The 21,440-nt window shown below is 43.1% G+C and overlaps 1 protein-coding gene across 2 annotated transcripts in view; it reads left to right on the top strand.

Moving 5' to 3' along the window:
• Positions 1-7,337: 7,337 nt before the first annotated feature.
• The window catches only part of LHFPL6 (LHFPL tetraspan subfamily member 6), a 32,835-nt gene continuing 18,732 nt past the window's right edge, over positions 7,338-21,440 (top strand). The window contains exons 1-2 of one of the 2 annotated variants that reach the window (XM_042478723.1): positions 7,338-7,546; positions 10,630-11,243. In XM_042478723.1, the coding sequence (XP_042334657.1) occupies positions 10,847-11,243 (397 nt within the window). In that variant the 5' untranslated portion in view covers positions 7,338-7,546; positions 10,630-10,846. Of the gene's footprint in view, positions 7,547-7,572; positions 7,657-10,629; positions 11,244-21,440 lie in introns of those variants that run through there. The other variant, XM_042478733.1, reaches the window with a different exon arrangement.

Raw genomic sequence — 21,440 nt, 5'->3', positions numbered from 1 at the left:
TTAAACAAAAAAGTCAAAAAAAGAAGACCCAGGAGACTATGAACCAATCAGCCTGACCTCAGTACCAGGAAAAATATTAGAACGGATTATACAAGAGTCTGTCTGCAAGTATCTTGATGACAATGCAGTGATCAGAAAAAGCCAGCATGGCTTTGTCAAGAACAAATACTATCAAACTAATCTTACAGCTTTTTTCATTCAGATCACTAGTTTAGTTGATGATGGCAATGCTGTGGCTGTCATCTATCTGGATTTCAGCACAGCATTTGATAAGGTCCCCCATAATATTTTGATTAGCAAACTGACTAAATGTGGAGTAAATGGGAACACTGCCAGACAGATCCGTAACTGGTTGGAAAACCAGGCACAGTCATTATCAATGGCTGCACTTCAAAATTGGAAAGAGGTCTCAAGTGGAGTGCCTCAGAGTTCTGTCCTAGAACTGTTACTCTTCGACATTTTAAATCAATGACTTAGGTGATGAGGTGGAGGAATCCTTAACAACAGTTTTCTGTGGGTTTTATGGGCTATGTGGCCGCATTCTGGAATCTATCCCTGACATTTTGCCTGCATCTGTGGCTGGCCTTTGGCTGGGAGGGGTGTTTTACATGTTACATGACATCCATTTTGCTCTAGTCAGGCTTCATCTGGTCTACTGCATTCAGTCCTGGGTGCCTCATTTTAATAAAGTTATAGACAAGTTGAAGCAAGTTCAGAGAAGGATGATGAGGACAGTAAGAGGTATGGAGAAAAAAACATATGAGGAAGGGTTGAAGGAGCTTGGTGAAGAGATGACTGAGGGTGACATGACTGCATTCTTTAAATACCTCAAAGGCTGTTACAGAGGTGAGAGGACAGGCCTGTTCTCTTCTGCTGCAGAGGGTAGGGCCAGGTCTAATGGTCTGAAGTTACAGGAGAGTAGACTGTTGAACATTGGAAGGAATGCCTTGACAGTGAGAACAGTTCAATGATGGAACCAATTGCTTAGAGAGGTGGTGGGGTCTCCTTCCCTTGATGTCTTCCAAAAGAGCTACCTGGACAGCTACTTACTGGGGATGCTTTAGCTGGAGATCCTGCCTTGAGCACTATCTCCTGTTTCATTTTGGATTGTCTCATCATAAGATTTTCATGATAAAAGCCATTGAAAACGGGTTTAGTGTTTCTCCTTCTGTGTGATGCTAACATTGCTGCTGTCACATTGCCAAAAGCCAGTCTGATATGGGAGACCCTACCAGCAGCACTGCCACCATCAACATAGCTTCTTGCCTCACGAGAGCACGCAACCCACCACCATGGAAAGGTAGTGTCACGGTAAGTTATGTTCTACTTAAGGCAATAAAATGTCTTTAATGGGCCCTGCTAGGAACTGTCAGTCTGAAAGCACCAAAGACTGTGATCTTATGAAGTGACTGATTGAAGTTGGGGCCAGACCTCTAAGTGTAGGATTCAGCTGGGTGGAAAGAACCATGTGTGTTTATCCTGAAAATAAACCCTTCTCGCTCACATGAGAGTATAGTTAGTAAGTGCAACATGTCCATGAACATTTCACTGATGAAATGTGGAACATGTGTGGCCAAACAACATCAGAGGTGGCTATGATGCCAAAAGCTATTACTGTATTAATGAAGAGAAACAGATAAGGAGAAGTTGCAGTAATGCGCTTTTGCCTGAGCCGACTCAGAAGGGCAAGATTCTGTCCCTTCCTCTCCACACACACCCCCCCCCAAAAGAAACTGAGAGCAAACTACTTTTGCATTTTAACTTGAATACACTGCAAAGACAAAGGAGGAAGAAAATGGAAGGTGGAGAGAAAATCTGGGACATCTTAAAACCCACTGAAAAAGTGGGATGAGTTGGGACTATCCCTGTCACACTGGGGCAGTTGAAGGGTATGGTGGAGTCATTTACTTTACTTGTAAACCTGATTCCACTTTTTCTGGGATCCGTATTAAGCATGCTCTCTCTGTCTAGATGGTGAATGTCTGAGTTCTTTAAAGACATGCTCTACTGTACGTATCCCATTATAGTGCAGGAAAAGCAGTGTACAGAGGCGAAGAAACACTGAAGTTTTTAGCAAGTATATTCCCCCTTCCTCCTCACATTTGTACTCATGTAAGATGAGTGTGTTGGATCAGACCAAAGGCCTATCTAGTCCAACATCCTGTAGAGATAGTGAGCAATCAGTTTCCTATTGGAAACTCACCAACCCACCCTCACTGTTTTTCCTAAAAAGGGCCTATCAGTTGCTCTGGATTCCTAGAATCTGAAGGGCTCCTTTCTACTGCTGCCACTTGCAAATCCACACTTAAAGAGTAATGACAGAGGCATGAAGAGCAAGATAGCCCCCTGAAATGACACTTCCCTTGCAGCTGCCTTCCAGGCAAGCGGCAGTAGTACCATCACAACATTTGTCATCTCATATTCCCTTTCCCAGCCCCCAGCCCAAGTAATGGCCCTACTCAGAGGCAAAATAAAAAGTATGCACCAAGTGGCAGATTCTGAGCACCATTTAGGGTACTGTACTGTATGGGGGATGGGCAGATCTGACCCATGAGGTTATATACACTCAATTGAGATCCCCCCCCCCCCAAATCCATCCATCCATCCACCCACCCATCCCTTTATTTCTATCCTGCCTCTTTCCTAGGCTGGGACTCAAGGTGCTTACAAAAAGACAGAAAACAGTAAAACATACACAGTAGTTTTTTAAAAAAAAAACATACAAAATTATTATTAAAACAATATTAACAAAAGAACTAAAACCTATTAAAATCTTACTTTAAAACATTAAAAATAGCACAGCACCATAAAAGCCATTTTTGTTAAATTCCATTTTCAAAAGCTTGCTAGAACCTGTTGTAGGTATGAAAAGAAAGGTGCCATCCTAATTTCCTTAGGGAGGGAGTTCCAAAATGAAGGAACAGCCACGGTGGAGTCCTTCTCCCATGTTGAGCTGTGCCTGTGAAGGCGGTGGGATAGGAAGATGTGCCTCCCCTGCAGATCTTAGAACTCAGGCAGGCTCATATGGGAAGATATGATCCTTTCCTGCACAATGAAAGTCAAGATCCTACACTGGCAGAGGTCTCATAGGTGGAATGCATTCACCCTTCCAAAAAAACCTCCCCTTCCTGGGCAGTGGGAGGCGGCAGTGCCCCCCCACTTTCCACACATACCCCACCAGCCTCTGACTTCCACAACAATTTAAAAAGTGAGCAACACAGGCTTAAGATTGCAAAGGGAGCCCTGGTGGTGCAGTGGTTAAATGCTGGTCCTGCAGTCACAACATTGTAAGTTTGATCCTGGAGGGCTCCAAGGTTGACTCAGCCTTCCATCCTTTCACAGCTTGGTAAAATGAATACCCAGCTTGTTGGAGGCAACTGGCTTACAGATTGCAAATGGCTTAGGGAGTGCTAGTTCAAAGTGGTATAGAAATGTACTTGATATTTCTATTTTAAGAGATGTTTTAGTTTTGTTTTAGATTGTACACCATTTGACAGGTTTTACTTCTATTTTGACTGTTCATTACGTAAAGCACTGTGTAAATCTTACAGCGCTGTATGAATAAACCATAATAATAATAATAATAATAATAATAATAATTTTGTGCTGCAAATGGATGTTAAATTTCCTGGACTTTGAGAATCTCCCAGCAGCCACATGGCCAGAAGAAGGAGCCGCAAGCCTGAAAGAGATACCCATTCATACCATCTGAATTAAGAACAAAAGCAGCAAAATACAAGTTACAACTAACATCTTTAATTTTTTCCCCTCCTGTATGGTTTTTAACACCTTGCTGATAAAGAAGCCAGTGGAACTCTGAAAGTTTGCAACATGTATATTGTACATTTTTGTTGGCCAAATAAAGTTATCACTGTTTGGTGGATATTTGATGTTATTGGATTTGCTGTATGGACAACACGGTTATCCCTGAATGTTTTTTAGACTTAAGTTGAATTTATGACTGCATAGCCCATTAACAGGATGCTAACCAAAATTTTAGACAAGTCTGAAACCTGGTGGATTGTGAAAATGTCCAAGTGTCCTTGGCTTCAGGCACCCAATTTACAATCTTCTTCTTATACACCAATATCTGAAAATCAGTTTAGGGATGAAACTGTCAAATATGCACACCCTCTTTCCTTGTAATCTTCTGTGCATTAAAGGGAAATACTACAGTACACTGTTTTATCCAAGGGGATCAACTTCCCCAGGTTTGGAGCTGCATACACAGCCCAGCGAAATGGCTGGGGGCAGCATATGCTCCTGTATCTCCTCCTACCCTACATCCAAGATTCAAAATAAAATTTAAAATAAATTAAATTTCAAAAGCTCCTTTGCATATCCTAGAGCAGGAGTGGGCAAAGTGCTGACCTCTAAGGCTGTTTTTGTGGCTCGCATCCACCCTAGACTGCACAAACCGACCATTTTCGAGTCTCTTCTCCAAAGAGTAAACTGAGTAATATGGGAGCTTCCAGGTGGAGAAATGCACCTTTTAAGTAGGTCATAGCCTTCCCCCTGCAATATTTAACAGAATACGTACCTGTATTTTGGGGTCTTCATATTTTCATATCTCATATCTGGAGAGAGCATGTTTTTGAGAAATCAATGACCTTTCAAGAACACTAGGTCAGGCTCCCAGGAAAAAAGGAACATGTCCTGAGGCATGTGGACATCAAGGTAAACAAGACCATCAAATATTAGGCGCTCTTTTCTGCCTCCCAAGTAATCTGCATTTCTTCTTGAAACTTGAGACAAAGGACCTCTTTGCACCCAAAGCAGTAAGCCAATCTCTGCCCCTTACTGTGTTCCCAGCCAAACTTCCCAATCCATTCACCTCAGGGATATCTTGACCCAATCACTGTTTTTGTCACATTATATTCAAAGCTATCAACCAGTCCAGAATCTCATTGTTGATTCCTGGAAAAAGACATTCAGCCCTTGTTACCTGACCAGATAGCCCATCGCTTTAAGGTATAAATATGGTTCCAAAACTTAACATCTGCATACACAGCCAAAAACACACACACCTCTACGCTATGTGTTTATTCTGTGTCATCCTTAGACCTCTTGGTCTGAGCCACTCTAACTTTTCATGGTCTTCTTTTTGGACACTTAATTATAACCCCACTGCAAACCCCTAAAATTCTGCTATCTATTTCCCTGTTTCCATTTTGGCTAGCTCTGTATGCCGTGTCTGTTTGAACTGCTGTCTTGTGTGTGAGAGAGCATACACTCTGCATTTTTCTAAGTAAAACCTTCTTAATTCACCCAAAACCTGGAGTCGGACCCATTTAGTACTGATATACATTGGTGCAAACAGTCCAAAGGTTACCCATGCCTCTTGCAAAGCTAATTTCCCCAACATTTGATGTAGCATTGACAGTTGGTGGAGACCCCCAGCACCCACAACTGTTATTTGAATAACAATAGGAAGCAATTAACATTATTTCTGGTTCTGAAAAACACCCCCCTTTTCACTAAAAGGCCTTTTCACTAAACAATTAAAAACATTTTGAAAAGCAAGATGCAGACTATGGATGTTAATCTGCTCACCCCTTGGGTTGTATTTTGTGATTTACTACCCACTTCAAATGTCAAATATTCATTTTTAAGTGGGAGGGAATGAAATATGTGATACAACATCCTATGCAACATTTCCCTTTAGAAATACAGTGATGTTTGAATTGATGCAGGTATGCACACCCAGTATACCATGGGTGCATCCACACTAGAAATAATGCACTTTGACACGACTTTAACTGCCACGGCTCCATCCTACGGAAACTTGGGATTTGTAGCTTTGTAAGGCACCAGCACACTTTGGCAGAGAAGGCGAAAGACCTTGTAAAGCCACAAATCCCAGGATTCCATATGATGGCACTATCGCTCTTAAAGTGGTGTCAACTACACCATGCTGGCTCACCCAACTCCAAGACAATGGTTTAAATGGTAGGTTCAAACAAATCCAGAATATCACCTGAACATCATCTTTTGCGGAATCTGTGGCAGATATGGTGGCAGACATTTGGTCCGAGCATGGACTAGGACTGTCTCCTTTGGAGTGGACTTCTCATTCATTTCACTGTTGAAGGTCTGGAAACCATAGAGCCCTATGAATAGGGACTTAGGGAGCTGGGGATGTTTAGCCTGGAGAAGAGAAGGTTAAGAGGTGATATGATAACCCTGTTTAAATACTTGGAGGGATGTCAATATTGAGGAGGGAGCAAGCTTGTTTTCTGCTGCTCCAGAGAACAGGACCTAAAACAATGCATTCAAACAGCAGGAAAAGAGATTCCAGCTCAACATTAGGAGGAACTTCCTGACAGTAAGGGCTGTTCGACAGTGGAATAAACTCCCTTGGAGCGTAGTAGAGTCTCCTTCCTTAGAGGTCTATAAGAAGAGGCTGGATGGCCATCTCTCACAGGTTGAGCCCAGAGTGACCAGATGTGTCCTCACCTCAGAAGAGGGCAAGACACCACAAAATGGAGGGCGTCTAAGAAAAATGGAGGACCTGACTGAATAAAAAGCTCCTAAAACTCCTATTTAATATAAATATAATAAAATATAAATATAAATTCCTGCTTCTGAGTCTTGCTTCAGATGGAGGACATTTTGGATTTCCCTCTTGGGCAGGTAGTTGAAATGAAGGACAGGCTGAAATGGAGGACAGGTCCTGAGGGGAAAAAAGGAGGACCTCTGGCTGCCCTGTTTCCTCCTCCTTGGCATGTAGGACAGTCAAGAAAAATGGAGGACATGATAGAACAAAAGCTCAAAGCATCCATATAATATATAAATCCATATTTCTCACCCAGGTTCACAATGGAGGGCATTTTAGAATTCCCTCCTGGGCAGAAAACTGAAATGGAGGGCAAGTTCTGAGGGGGAAAAAAGGAGGATGCCTGGTTACCCTCTTCCCTCCCAGTCTTTGGCAGGCATTGAAGGAAAATGTAGGGCATGGCAGAAGAAAAGCTCAAGACACTCCTATGAAATATAACTCCATGCATCTCAGGTCCTGCTCCAAATGGAGGACATTTTGGGATTCCCTCCTAGACAGAAAAGAAAAGCTCAAAACACTCCTCTAATATATAAATCCCTGTTTCTCAGTCAGGCTCCAAATGGAGGACACTGGGGAATCCCCTCCTGGAGGGGAGGCTGGAATGGGGAGGATAAAAAGGAGGGCATGCTTGTCCCCCTGCCCTCTTGCTCCCCTCCCCAAAGCCTTGGGAGCCTGGCTGGCTGCCCTCCTCCCTCTTGCCTCCCTTTTGGAAGGAGGGAAGGAGGGAGGGAGGGAGGGAGGGAGGAGGCGGAGCTGCCTCTCATCAGAGATTTGGGGACCCTGCCTGCCTTGCTTGGCCCTCCTCCTCCCTCCATCTCTCCCAGGCAGAGAGACAGAAAGACACACACACACACACACAGAGGAGCCCAGTGCAGCAGCAGCACCAGCAGCAAGAGCAGGAGCCAAGGCAGAGGAGGGTCGGGGTCTTCCTCCTCCTCCTGGCAGCAGCAGCAGCGCCCATGTGTGCCTGGGCCAGACCAGGGGCTGCAGGTCAGTAGCAGCCTTCAGAGGCTGAAGGAAGGAAGGAAGGAAGGGGTGGTCTCTGCCCCCACAGTGGCAAAGAGGAGAGGGGGGTCTCCTGCTGTGCCAAAAAGAAAGAGGTAAAAGCAAGGAGGGGTGGCCCCTCTGCCTGCCCCAGTTCTAGGAGGGAGGGAGGGAGGATCACTGAGTGGGTAGCCCCCCCCCCGTTTCCCACCCTTTCCAGAGAGGAGCACTGGAAGAGTCAAACTTCTCTGGAAGTCCAGCTGGCTTTGGGGGGGGGATCATGGGAGGGGCAGGGGCTGAGAAAAGGGCCCTCCTCCCTCCCCTTGGGACTCAGCCTGGGGCCCTTCCTTGGGGCCAGCCCCCCCTCTTTCATTGACAGCAGCAGCCAGGAAGACTTGGCCAGGGACCCAGCTGCCACCCCCCTTCTCTTCTCCGTCTCCTCCTCTTCCTTCTCCTCTTTCACCTTCTTCTTCTTTTTTCTTCCTCCTTTTTCTTTTCTTTCTCCTTCTTGTTTTCCTTCACTTTCTTCTTATTATTCTCCATCTCCTCCTCCTTTTTCCCCTTTACCTTCTTCTTCCCCTTCGTCTCTTCCTCCTTCTCCTTATTCTTCTCTCCTCCTCCTCCTCCTCCTTATTCTTATTTTCTCCTTTACCTTATTCTTCTTCTCCTTTTTCTCTTCACTTTTTACCTTCTTCTTCTCCATCTCCTCCTCCTCCTTTCTTCTCCTGATCCTCCTCCTTATTCTCCTTTTTCTCCTTTACCTTCTTCTTTTCCTCATTTTCTTCTTCTCTTTCTTCTTTCTCCTTCACTTTCACCTTCACCTCCGCCCCCTACGTCTCCTCCTTCTTTATCTCCTTTACCTTCTCCTCTCCTTTCTTTTTTCTCCTTCTCCTCCTCTTCCTTCTTCACCTTCTTCTACTCTTCACCCTTCTTATTCTTCTTTCTCCTTCTTCTTTTCCTCCTCCTTCTCCTTTTTCTCCTTTACCTTCTCCTTCTTTCCTTCTCCTCTTCTTCCTTCATCTTCACCTTCTTCTACTCTTCATCCTTCTTATTCTTCTCTTTCTTCTCTTTCTCCTTCTTCTTTTCCTCCTCCTTCTCCTTTTTCTCCTTTACCTTCTCCTCCTTCTTTCCTTCTCCGCCTCCTCCTTCACCTCCTCCTTTCTTATTCCCTTCCTCCTCGTCCTCTTCCATCACTTTCTTCTCCTTCACCTTCTCCTTCCCCACCTCCTCTTCCTCTTCCTTTTCCTTCTCCTCTCTCTCACCCCTTTGAAATGACTTGAGGGTTTTCTGGGAAGAGATGGGTGGAGGCAAGTTAAAACTGTTGTCAAACTGTATTATTTCTACAGTGTGGCTGCATCCTTGGTCATTTTCTTTGCTCCAAGTTCCCCTGCTCAGCCCCAGATGAGGCCAAACTCACAGCCTCTCCTTGGCCCTTTTGATCTCATTCTTGCCCCAAGAGGCATCTTACTCTCTTGAGACCACTTTCCCCTCACCTAATGCTCTCCAGATGTATTGGACTACATTTCTCATTATCCCCAGCTGACATAGCCACCTCAGGCATGCTGGCAGGGGGATGTTGGGGGTTGTAGTCTACTACATCTGGAGGCAGAGATGCTGCTTTGAGACTTTACTATTCATCATTTTTCCCCCAGTGAAGCAGTAATTTTTTCCTTTTTCTGCTCCCCTCTTAAATTGGTTCACAGCTGGAGGAAAAAGCTGATGTAATGTGTGCCAGATTCTCTGCTGGCCTCTGTAACTCTGCCTTTAACAGCCACATAGAGATGCAGGCATTACCCATTGATGTTGTGTGGGGAGTGGCTGTTCAAAGTCAGAAGAGTGTTTTTGCCATTGGTGGGTTGGCTTATTTGTGTGGTACTCTGGTTAAGTGGGTGCAAATCAGGAGTTTATCAAACAGGAGGAATTTCTCTTAAATTCGAATGAAAAGAAAGTGGGGCCAAAACGCATTCACTTAAAGTCGCTAGTTTCACGCAATTACGTGAATGCACATTGCATTCGAACTGGCTTCCCATTGCCTGAAAATAGCATGCCATTGCCCGAATTTGTGTGTGGCAGTCTATCACGCAATAACGTGAAACCCCATGATTGCGTTCAGATTGCCATTGGATTATACTTCCAATTTCCCTTGTCTGATAAACTCTTCAGTTACTGCCAAGCAAACAGAGAGTGATGTCCTGGATCTCATTCACATTACACAATTATAGCACCATGATTTCACTGTAACTGTCACAGACGCACCCTATGTAATCCAGGGATTGGTAGTTGTAAGAGAGGATGTTTAGGATCCTCTGCCTAAGAGCAACTCTTGTGCCCTTTACAAAACTACACACCCCAGGAGTCCATAGGATGTTGCCATGGCAATTAGCGTGGGATCATAGCACTATAATCGTGTAGTGAGAATGAACACCCTATTCCTTGACTCCCAGTCCCATTACGGTGCAGCATCCACAGATAGATCTGGTAGCCCTACCCTTATCCAACCTTTCTTTTGTTTTGTTTTGATTTTTCCAGTTTACTTATATGCAGAAAATTCCTTCATAGCCTACTGGTGAAGGAAACAAGCTGATCTTATGTGCTAAAGCAGTGATAGTCAAAGTGGGGGTCCACAGACATGTGCCGATCCTTAAGCCATTGGCTACTGGTCCATGGAATGTTTACAGGAAAGCAAGAAATACAGTGGGTCCTTGGTGTCCACTGGGGTTCAGTTCCAGGACTCGCCGTGGATACCAAAATACATGGATGCTCAAGTCCCATTAAATAGAGTGGCACAGTAAAATGGTGACCCTTATAGAAAATGGCAAAATCAAGGTTTGCTTTTTGAAATTTATACATTTTAAAAATATTTTCAAACCGTGGATGCTTGAATCCGTGGATAAAAAATCCGTGGGTACAGAGGGCTGATTGTAGCTGTAATCAATGGCATAAATATGGTGCCAGTCCCTACCACATTAAAGGGGAAAATTACCAGTCCCCCACTTTGAATAATCTGAGAACAATTGTGCTAATGGATTTTTTCCCTACTTTGTTCTTCTTCTGCTCCTCCCAATTGCTTCTCACTGCAACAACTTCAGCTGTCGTTGAGGAGGAAGGATCAAGCCAAAAACTCTTGGCTGCACCAGGAACTTTACTCTCAGTGAGTAAAGGACCAAATGTGATGGCTCTTACAGAACTTGTCATTGGACTGAGGAGTTACCAGAACTAAGGGCTTTTGGATTATCTCCTCCTCCTAACCTGGATTGCACACCAAGAATCGTATCCTGGACTCCCGTTTTGTCACAGTGAGTCGCCATGGGTGGCAAAATGGCATCGAGCCTTACTTGCACAGGAGTGATATGGGCATTTTTTTCTTTCGTCTGTGCCGGCATCTCCTGTGTGGGATTCTTCATGCCTTACTGGCTGCTGGGGTCTCAGCTGGAGAAGCCGGTGTCCTTTGGCACTTTCCGGAGATGTTCCTATCCTGTCCGAGATGAGAGCCGCCAGATCACGGTGATGGTGGAGCAGTGTGGACGCTATGCATCTTTCCAGGCCATTCCAAGCGTGGAATGGAGGATCTGCACTGTGGTGACGGGGCTGGGCTGTGGTCTTCTCCTTCTGGTGGCCCTCACCGCACTCATGGGATGCTGTGTGTCTGAGCTTATCTCCAGGACTGTGGGCAGGGTGGCTGGAGGCATCCAATTCTTGGGTGGTGAGTAACTGCAAACTTTTGACCTTAGAACCGACCTCCTGCCTCTAGGAGCACAGTGCCTGTGTTGTTCTTGCTGAACTTCTTGGGTGGATCAAATGCGTTCTTACATTGAATTTTCATTAATGGTAGAGTGAGGGAAACTGTTGTGGAGATAGAGAATTGAAAGACAACTTGTCTGGATTTCTGAACGTTCAAATGAGTGTGCATGTTCCCTTTAGATCCCCCTGTTTTTGCTTGGCTGCCTCCATGGGAGGGGGAAAGGGTTTTTTAGTCTATAGTCTCCAAAGTGACGAATCTTTTTCCACATTATGTATAAAGAAAGTGAACTTGACTAGCTGCCCAGGCCTAATGTTTACTTGGATGTAAGCCCTATTGATTTTGGTGAGGTGAACACTGCAGTGCAATCCATGCATATTAGGAAGTAAGGGCCACTGTGCTCATCAGGATTTGCTCCCAGGTTAAGTATATGTAAGATTGCAATCTAACTTACTTATAAAAATGTTACTGATTGTAGCTCATATCATATTTTGTGAGTAAAAACTGCACAGATTGTTCTCCTGCCCCTTAAAGTTTCATACAAGTCTGCGTTTTAAATCTTTTCAATATTCTACTCTGTTTTACTGTGCCTGGCCATATGGTTTCAATTTTAGCATTTCCATTTTTGTGGCAACACTCCCTACTTCTTTGTGTTCTTTTTCTTCCACAACTGCTTCTAATTGCAACTTTTGCAGCTGGTGCTGAGGGAAGAAAAACAGAAAGTAGGTGAAAACTCACATCTCTTCTATTTTTATGATGTAGTCTTGCAATGAGAGTTTAAATTAAATCTGTGGTCCTAAAATGACGGGAAACAAGGGCTGACTTGCTAACAGAGTGTATTGTCTTCTATTTTTTTGGGTGGGGGGGACCTTACACACTTGTGCGCGCGCGCACACACACACAGACCTACTGGATTGGAAGCCTGTCAGCTTCAATAGGGATGAAAGAGTGAAAGAATGCTAGTAAATAAAACTTGAATTCTTAAGGTTCAGATACATGTGTTTCACATCTTGAGAATGTTCCTTTTCGAGGCTAAAAATCCCAAAACTCCCCATCCAGCAGTCTGGAGGATTCTGGGAGTTATAGTCTAAATTTTTCACACCTTGGTGTTTTTGCCTAATATTGACAATTTTCTTCTTCCACCCCCCACCACCCCCAAAAGTTGAAGTCAGAATGAGCAGTAGTGATGAGGAATGGAAAACTTTATATGGAAACTTTTCCACTAGTCTATTTTTCTGGACCTCCTCTCTGCTCCAGTTTTCTATTTTCTTAAAAAATATGTAGTTTGATAAAATCAAATGGTAACATAATAAAACCGACAAAATTAGAAATCAAATTGAGCAACTCGAATAGATACACTAGTCGAATTTAAAATTGCAGTTGTGATTATCTTTTTTCAAGGGGCAGTTCATAGGAAGCACATCTTTTTATGGGCACAGCTTTTCAGGCATGCTAAGATACTGTATATACATAAACAGTTTTCACTGACCCAATTCACAGGTCACAATAAGCCAGGGTTCCAGAGGAAATCTGGTTTTATCACTTGCAAGCACCTTCTCAGGTACAATGACAGGTTATTCCTGTTACAAGTGGAGCAGCTAAACAAACCACACACATTATAGTCCAAAAAAGTAACATTCCCAGGCTCCTAGTAACATGTACCTGTACTTCCAGAATACAACCGCCATACCATTATCACCACACCCAGTCTCATCTAATTTCAGAAGCTAGGCAGTGTTGGGCCTGGTTCATACTTGGATGGGAAGCCACCAAGTTATGCCAGGGATCTCCAAACAGGGAAACAAAAAAATCATGCCTTCCATCCTGGAGATTCTCTATCTGTCCAAGTTTACAGTAATGATCTTGGTGGACCAGTGTTCTGATTCAGTATAAGGCAGCTTCCTCTGTCCTGCCTATGTACCTTCTATCTGTAGTTTGGTTACCCCATGATATATGAATGAGACTTTGTGGTCTATCTGTCTAGTGCACAACTCCCTTGTTGAAACACTGGCTGCCGGTCTTTCTGGGCACAATCCAAAGTGCTGGTTATGACCTTGTTGTTATTGCGTGCCTTCAAGTCATTTCCAACTTATGGCGATCCTAAGGCAAACCTATCATAAGGGTTTCTTGGCAAGATTTGTTCAGAGGGGATTTGTCATTGCCATTCCGAGACTGAGAGTGTGTGACTTGCCCAAGGTCACCCAGTGAGTTTCATGGTTTAGATAGGAATCATTACCTGGTCTCCAGAGTTGTAGTCCAGTGCTCAAACCAATACACCATTCTGGCTCGCTTACTTATGACCTATAAATCCCTATATACTTCAGGTCCAGGTTATCTAAAGGACTGTATCTCTCTGTAAGTGTCTGCCCCTATTTTGAAAACTTCTGGAAAGGCCCTTCTGTCCAATCCATCATCCTTAAAAGTACATCTGGGAGAAATGCAGAAGAGGCCTTCTTGGTGGCAGTTCCCAGACTCTAGAATTCCCTTCCTAAAGAGATTAGACTTACAAATTCCTTGCTATCTTTTTGCAGACAAGTGAAGACCTTTTCATTTCTGTAGACCTTTGAGGACAGACTTCCCAGGGAGAAAGGGTCTTTCATGTACTGCCCTTGTTAATATTTGTTATTTTTACTTTTCAATGGTTTGTTGGCAACTGCTTTTACTTTTATTGATAGCGTAATGACATCTTTAAAGTTCTGTACAGTGATTTTTTTAAAGTTTTACCTATTTTAACTTTTGTAGACGATCTTGAGACCCCTAGGAAAAAGGCATGATGATGATGATGATTCTGATAATACAGAATCATAAGCCAATAACTGAGTTGTGGGTCTTGACTCAGGCTTATTGGGGGAAGATAAGCTGGAGCACCCAATAAAGAAAACACAGACTGATGGTCTGTGGCTTGTTTAGCTACTACCGCTTTTCAGAGAAGCCCAATGGGAGTGCTACCGCAATGTACATTTGCACACTGGCTTTTTTCCAGTAATGATTATGACATCTAAACACTCTAGCATCTTCATCACAATTCTTAAAATATCGCTAATGCAAGGGAAGTACATGCTATTGATTGTCATGTCTTTAAATATTTACAGGGTTTCTGATGAAAATAATATGCAGGTAAAGTTTTAAATTTGTTTGAAAGTAATACTTAAACCAAGTAATATTCAAAGTATTATTTATGTCCAGTGTACTTTGTTGCACTTTTCTTTTTGAAACAAATACTGTATTTTCTGGCGTATAAGACTACTTTTTAACCCAGGAAAATCTTCTCAAAAGTCAGGGGTCGACTTATACGCCGGGGGTCGTCTTATAGGGTGGGTGCTGAAACTTCCGAGCTGGACTGGAGAATCTGGTGGGGGAAACTCAAAATGGCCACGGCTGCATCCCCTCTGTATATGGCAACCATATGAAAGCAGGAAGGGAGGCACTGTACAATTATGGTAGAATAAAATCTTGGAGACAGGGAGGGCTGGGCAGGCAGGGATAGCTGACCAATTCAAGCAGGCTTTGCATACAACAAGTTTTCCTGCTAAGTACCTGCATGTCATAAGCATTTGAATTAAAATTACCATATTGAAATCAAATGTGACGTTTTTAAATTTTTAATTTAAAAGTCTTATATGGCGAGTATATCCCAAACTCTATATTTTAACTGGAAAAGTTGGGGGTCATCTTATACGCCCAGTCGTCTTATACGCCAGAATGTTTGGCTGTGGGGGCAGTAGATAAAACTAACATGACATACTTTTTCGGTTCTGTTTACTAAATTTAAGTTATATAAACATGTTTAATTAGATCTCCATGGATTTAAAGAGCTCTGGAATAGTTTTCAGAAATTTGATCAAGAGTCAAAATTACTACCATGTTCCACTATTCTGTTTTGAGCATATTTACACTTGCTTCACAAGATAACAGACGTATTCTCATTTATGGGATACCTTTTCTGTCCTGACATTTAACTGCTACAGTAGGCCCTTGGTATCTGCTGGAGTTTGCTTCCAGGACCTCCTGTGGATACTAAAATCCGTGAATGCTGAAGTCCCATTATATATAATGGCATAGTAAAATTGTGTCCTTTATATAAAACAGCAAAATCAAAGTTTGATTTTTGGATTTTTTTATTTTGGGGTTGGTGATGAATAATTTTGAACTGTGGTGTTGGTTAAATCTGTGGATGCAGAATCCGTGAATACAGAGGGTCAACTGTAGTTGTAAAAGTGTCTCATTTCCAGACCATATTTGGCTATATTTGTGCTAATTTCAACTTTTTCATTGATGGGAAAATACCTGATTTTTTAAAAAATCACAACCAGGTGCTATACAACTGTTATCATGAGAGTTTTAAAAGGGCGAAGCTGGCTTAGGAGTGTAGCCCATTGTTTTCTAATGTAACTGTATGTAGGGCCAGTTTCACAGGTTCACATTTTTCTGAGCAGTCAGGAAGAAAAGGAATAATAGGCATTCAGATTCAGAGGAAGATAACCAGATTGAGTGCTTTGTTTGCATTGCTGAGAAATTCTTGCTACTGTCAGTGGTATTGCATTGTAAGTTGATGAAACCAGTAGTGAGAGATCTATGATCCTGCTAAGAAATAATAGCTCTTGTTTGAATTCAGGACATGTATACCTTTCATAGTTGGACTTGTTTACAAGGTCCTGCATGTTGAATTGAACACTTCCCCAACTCCCAAATTACCCTATTTCTTACCACTAAATAGCTGGGCAATCTATTTTATGACCCAATTAAGATGGCCACTGTTAGGAGGCAAATTGCACCCAGGCAAATTAGACAGTATCCTAGGTTCCCCCATCAGTGGAGGAATAATGTTACATGGATCACAAATGCAGTGACTATGACTGCAAGTTCCAAAGAGAGCATCCCCTCCGGTCACAACATCCTCCCCAGACAACATCCTTAGCAACCAGGGAATGAAAGGCACCAGTTAATAGGCAGAAGGGTGAGGGTGGCCACCCAGGTTCATGATGCTTAACCCCTCACTCCTAAGTCAGCTTCATTATGCAAGGGACAGGGACAGGTTACAGGAAGGAAAGCCCTCTCTCCTGGATCCTGATCTGTAACTCACTAGGGGAGAAAGCTCATGGGTTCAAATCCTCCGTCGTGTTTGTAGCTCGAAAAGGAGGATGCAAATTCCTAAAGTAGAAGCCTAATAGCAAATGTATGGATAGGCAAATGTACATTGAGATGTATGCAGGTGCCTTAACATCGCCTGTCGCCTGACGCCAATTGCATTAATTTTCCAAAACAAGAAATACCCAGAGGTGGTTTTGTCCGTTCTTTCCTCTGAAATACAGCCTGTAGTACCTGGTACTAATTGGCGGTCTCCACTTCAAGTACTAACCAGTGCAGACCCTGCTTAGCTTCCAAGATCATGCGGGATCTAGTATATTTAGGGTATTTAGGCCATATATTGCAATACTATAAAGCTCCTTTTCCCATCTCCAGTGCTTTGCCTTTCCCATTATTTTAGATGGAAATATACATTAAGATACCCGCATCTAAAAAGGCAAAGCATTGGAAGATGACTATTATAGAGGAGCTATAGAAGAGAAATTATGTTTGTAATGGAAAACATTGGCATCTGAATAGAAGAAAAAATGATTATATTAAAATAGGAGAATATGTTTCAGTTTCCCCTTTTCAGTTCTGCATCTATTTAATGCATGCTTTGAATAGTTTTGCAACAATCATTGCTTTAAGCTTCCTTTGTATATAAACCAGTGGATTTCCTTTTTTAAAAAATTAGTCTGGATTAAGCTTAATCCTGATTAATAACTTCCGAACTGCCAGCCAGTATCTAGAAGAGTACTTTTGTTATTTAATTTGGGGGGAGGGAAAGGAATCTTTCTGTAGCACGTGCATAATATGTATTGTAGGATGGCATTTCACTGGCAAAAACTTACTCCACTAGGTACACACTAGAGCCAGGGTTCAAAGGATATATGCATGTGAGATAAAATCTTGTGGATTGTGAAAGTAAAGCTCTGTGTGTGTAGAATTCTCTCCTGCATAAAGACATCCACCCCAGGGGTTTCTGCATTCACAGATCTAATAAGGCAATGTGCAAAGAAACAAAACAAGATGGCACAAGTTCTTAAGCTTCATTTTATCAAGACAATGTTTCAAGAAGCTGCTTGGCTGAGTTGCCATTCATAATGCTTACCCCAGGACAGGGCACTGCCAGCGTGCTCCCCCAACCAAAAAGATGTGTAGTTTGCTTGCACAGCTACCAGTTCCACTGACCCTCTCAGTAGTATGGGCACAGGAAATTCACTGCATCTGAGGTCTCTAGCATGGTTCTGCAGAACAATTGTATCACTTTGATACTAACCTGACTGTCATATTTTTATTTTATAGAGTCCAGAAATTTGTAGTTTAATGAAATACTTAGAATTCTGTGCTAGAGAGTTCCAGGATATGTCCACAGAAAGCGCTAAGTACACCAACAAATTACAGATCCCAGGATTCCATAGCATGGATCCAGAGCACTTAAACTGGTATCTTAACAATCTAATTGTGTAGTGCAAGTACACCCTCAGTCCAAGAAGCCTCTAATAGGGTTGGTGAAGCCAGGAGAGAGCCCATGCCTCCATGGGGCTGGAGAGAGAAAGTACTGTAATAGCAATGCTATTTCCCTCATAGGTTGTGCAGTTGCTAGATTTAGAGAGCTAAGAAACATACAGTACTATACTGTTTTGAATATTGATATTGTGTAGGATTTTCCAGATGTTATGTAAAACCTTCCAGAGAGCAAGCATGATGTAGTGATTTGAGTGTTGAACTAGTACTTTGAGAGACCAGGTTTCAAATTCCCTTTCAGCCATGGAAACTAACTAGGTAGGTGACTTTGGGTAATTCACACATTCAGAGGAAGGTTATGGCAAATCTCCTTGGAATAAATCTTACCAGCAAAATTCTGTTATAGGGTTGTTGTCATACACTAGAGGTGATTTGAAGGCAGATAACGCACAATAACAGAGCTTTACATACCACAGGAAACTTTCCAGTGGGACACATTTACTCACCCCTTCTTTAGCTAATGGGGAAACTATATATCATAGACATTTCAATCTACATGTCTGTGAACGAGGCCCAAATATTTTGTGGAACGCTAAGGGGTCTGAAAGCAAGAGGGGGGACAGTGTGAAATGGTAGTAGTTCTGGCTATTACTAGTAATATTCTCACCAGCAAACCCAAGTCTGAACACATCTCTGTATTCTGTCTAATTTTTTTCTCTGTGCAAGAATACTACTTGTATTATGGTGTCAAACTGCAAGTTCTAAACTTCGAGTGTAAAAATGACCAGTTTTCAGACATATTTAACAATAAGTGTTTTTTCAGCAATTATTGTGTCTACTCATTTATAAGTCTAGAAATTTTAGTTGAAAAAACCTAGGTCACCTTATCCAGAGGTCAGTGTAAGTACTGTATTTTAATAATTAATAATTGTTTTATTTATATACCGCTATTCCAAAGATCATAGCGGTGAACAGCAAGTAAGCTAATTAGCAAGTAAGCTAATTTGCCCCCCAACAGTCTGGGTACTCATTTTAGCGACCTCGGAAGGATGCAAGCCTGAGTCGAGCTTGGGCCCTTTTGCTGGTCTTGAACTCGCAACCTTGTGGTTTCGAGTGAATGGCTGCAGTACAGGCATTTACGAAATCATCCCCTTTTCTGAGTAGAGTAGCAAAAGACAATAGCTTAGTCCATCCTGGGAATGCCTAAAATCAGCACCAACTGCCTTTACTTTCTCTGCTGTGACACCACTTCTGACCTTTTTGAATGCTGGGATAGGAAAATAGCAGTGGTGATGCTTCCCCTCAAAGGCGCACCAAGAGGAATTGGGCTTTGAAGGATCTGAATAAGACATCTGTGTATGTTTGTCAGCTTTTCTGGCTTAAAATCGGGCAAAGTGATAACATTAAAGTTGAATGATATAATCACTCCTAACATAGGGCCTTTACAGACCAGCCTGAAAAGCTGGCCTGGGGGCAGAGTCGGGGTGCAGCATCCTGAAGATGCATGCCTGACTCTACCCCCCCAGGGCACCCTGATGGTACACAGCATCAGGGTGTGCCTCTGGTGCTGCACCCAGATGACACAGCACAAAAGGGGTACCCTATGGCCACGTTGCCGTGGCTATGGCTTCCTTTCGAGGATGTAAAAAGGAGCCACTTTTTGCAGCTCCTTTTTGCACCCACGGAAGGCCAGATCAGGGCAGCGGCGTGAGGTTGCCACAGCCCTGAACCGGTGCAAAAAGGGGTAGTCTGTAGAGCCCCAAAGTCACCATTATCGATGCTTTGCCTTTACATCCTTTTTGATATGTGTGTTTTCTTAGCACCATCCATGCCTGATCACCTCCCCCAAAATCTCAAAGCCACCATTTACCATAGTTCCCTCCTTGTCTATCCAGCCTTTAATGTGAGTACAAACAGTTATGCCTGCTATCAGTTTGTAAGTTCTTTGGCATCATTTTCCTTTGCTTCATCTTTTACATCCTTTGTTACATGCCCCAAAGTTTTACCCTCGGCTTATCCACGGGTCATATCAAAAATCCACAATTTTGGCCCTCAAACCTGCCAACGACTTATACGTGAGGCTGACTTACAGTTGGGTATATATGATAGTCACTTCTAGGCATCTTTATGTATATATAATACAAGTTGTACATTCAACTTTTACTCTACTGGCCTAGATGCATGTCATGGAAATTCCCCCTAGGGCACATTAATTTGTATGAAGGGCAATGGAATTCCTATAGCCTCTTATTCTGTTCCACATGTGATTTTTGTTTGTTCTCAGCTGGAGTATTTGCTTCTGTACTGATGTATCTTGATCTTTCTGTCTTACACACACACACATTCTGCTTTTTCAGAGGAGATTTCATTGTCAAAGCCCTTCAACACCATTAATATTCAGTGCACAGTGCCACTGACGGGTGCTGTACAGTAATGAAAATAAGACCCAAGCCCCACCCTCAGGCTTCCAAGCTAAAAAGACAAGATACACAAGGGAAGAGGGGGCAGAAGGGGGGCTTTGTCAGTGCCAGAACAAAGAGGGGTGTTGTTGGGGAGGGGGCATCGCTCAGTGGTAGAGCACACACTTTGCATCCAAAGGAAGTCCAGCTAAAGCTGCAAGTTAGGCTATATCTAAAGCTTAAGTGAATTACTTCCTTGGATGGTAATGCCCAGAATCCCTCAGCCAGTGCGGCCAGGGACTATGTAGGTGAAGGGAATTTTAGTCCAACAAAATTAATGTTTTCAAGCGGGAGTAAGATGAGGGTTCACTCATCGGTGCCTGAAGAAGTCTTTGAGGGGCTACATGAGAGCAGATCCTGTATTGAAGAAGGCAGCAGTGGGTGGGCCAATACAATGGTGGTGGGGACATAACTGAGATTGCTAAGCAGGTTGGAGATTCACCTCAGCACAGTAATGGCTCCCATGTCAATGGGATGGTGACTCCACTCCAGGTTTTGGCTATTTTTAAAGGCACTCCCCAAGGTGCTGCGCCTATTTAGAAATGGGCTTTAGGATCCCGGAGAGCTCCTGTACATCCTGAACTAAACCCTGAAGAGGATTTCCAGTCATCCCTCCACATTTGCACCACATTTGCACATTTGATTATTCACGAGTTTGATTAATATGTTATTTCTAGGAATCTCTTAAGTCCTCCAGTGCGACTCTGTTCAACGTCTACCAGACATTGTGCTGGTAGACCTAGGGATTCCTAGAGTGAACACTCCTCTAGGCATTTATAGGTCCTCCAGTGCAATTTTATGGTCAAACTCTGGCAGATGTTGATGATAAAGTAGCACTGGAGGATCCAGAGCTTCCTAGAAAGGTGTTCTCTCTGGTAAAAAAAATCATTTGTAGTTTTTCTACTGTTACAGGGGGCCTGTGACCCTATCCCCAGTGAACATAGAGGGCCAACTGTATTGCTCTCCTGACATAGGAGCCATCACTGCCTCAGTGATCCTGCCAAATTTTCTGGGGGTGGCATAGACCTTTTATGGCTGGGATGGGGAATGTGTGGCCTTGAAGGTCTTGTTGGATTGCAGAGCCCATCTTTCCTTATTATATGATAGATAAAGTAGATGAGGCTTGTGGGCCAAACATTTCCCATTCTTGTCTTATGGGGTGGCA

This window comes from Sceloporus undulatus, chromosome 1, assembly GCF_019175285.1.
Source record: "Sceloporus undulatus isolate JIND9_A2432 ecotype Alabama chromosome 1, SceUnd_v1.1, whole genome shotgun sequence".
Classification (NCBI taxonomy): domain Eukaryota; kingdom Metazoa; phylum Chordata; class Lepidosauria; order Squamata; family Phrynosomatidae; genus Sceloporus; species Sceloporus undulatus.
The sequence above is the reverse complement of the archived record's forward strand: the minus strand, read 5'-3'. Positions and strand labels throughout refer to the sequence as shown.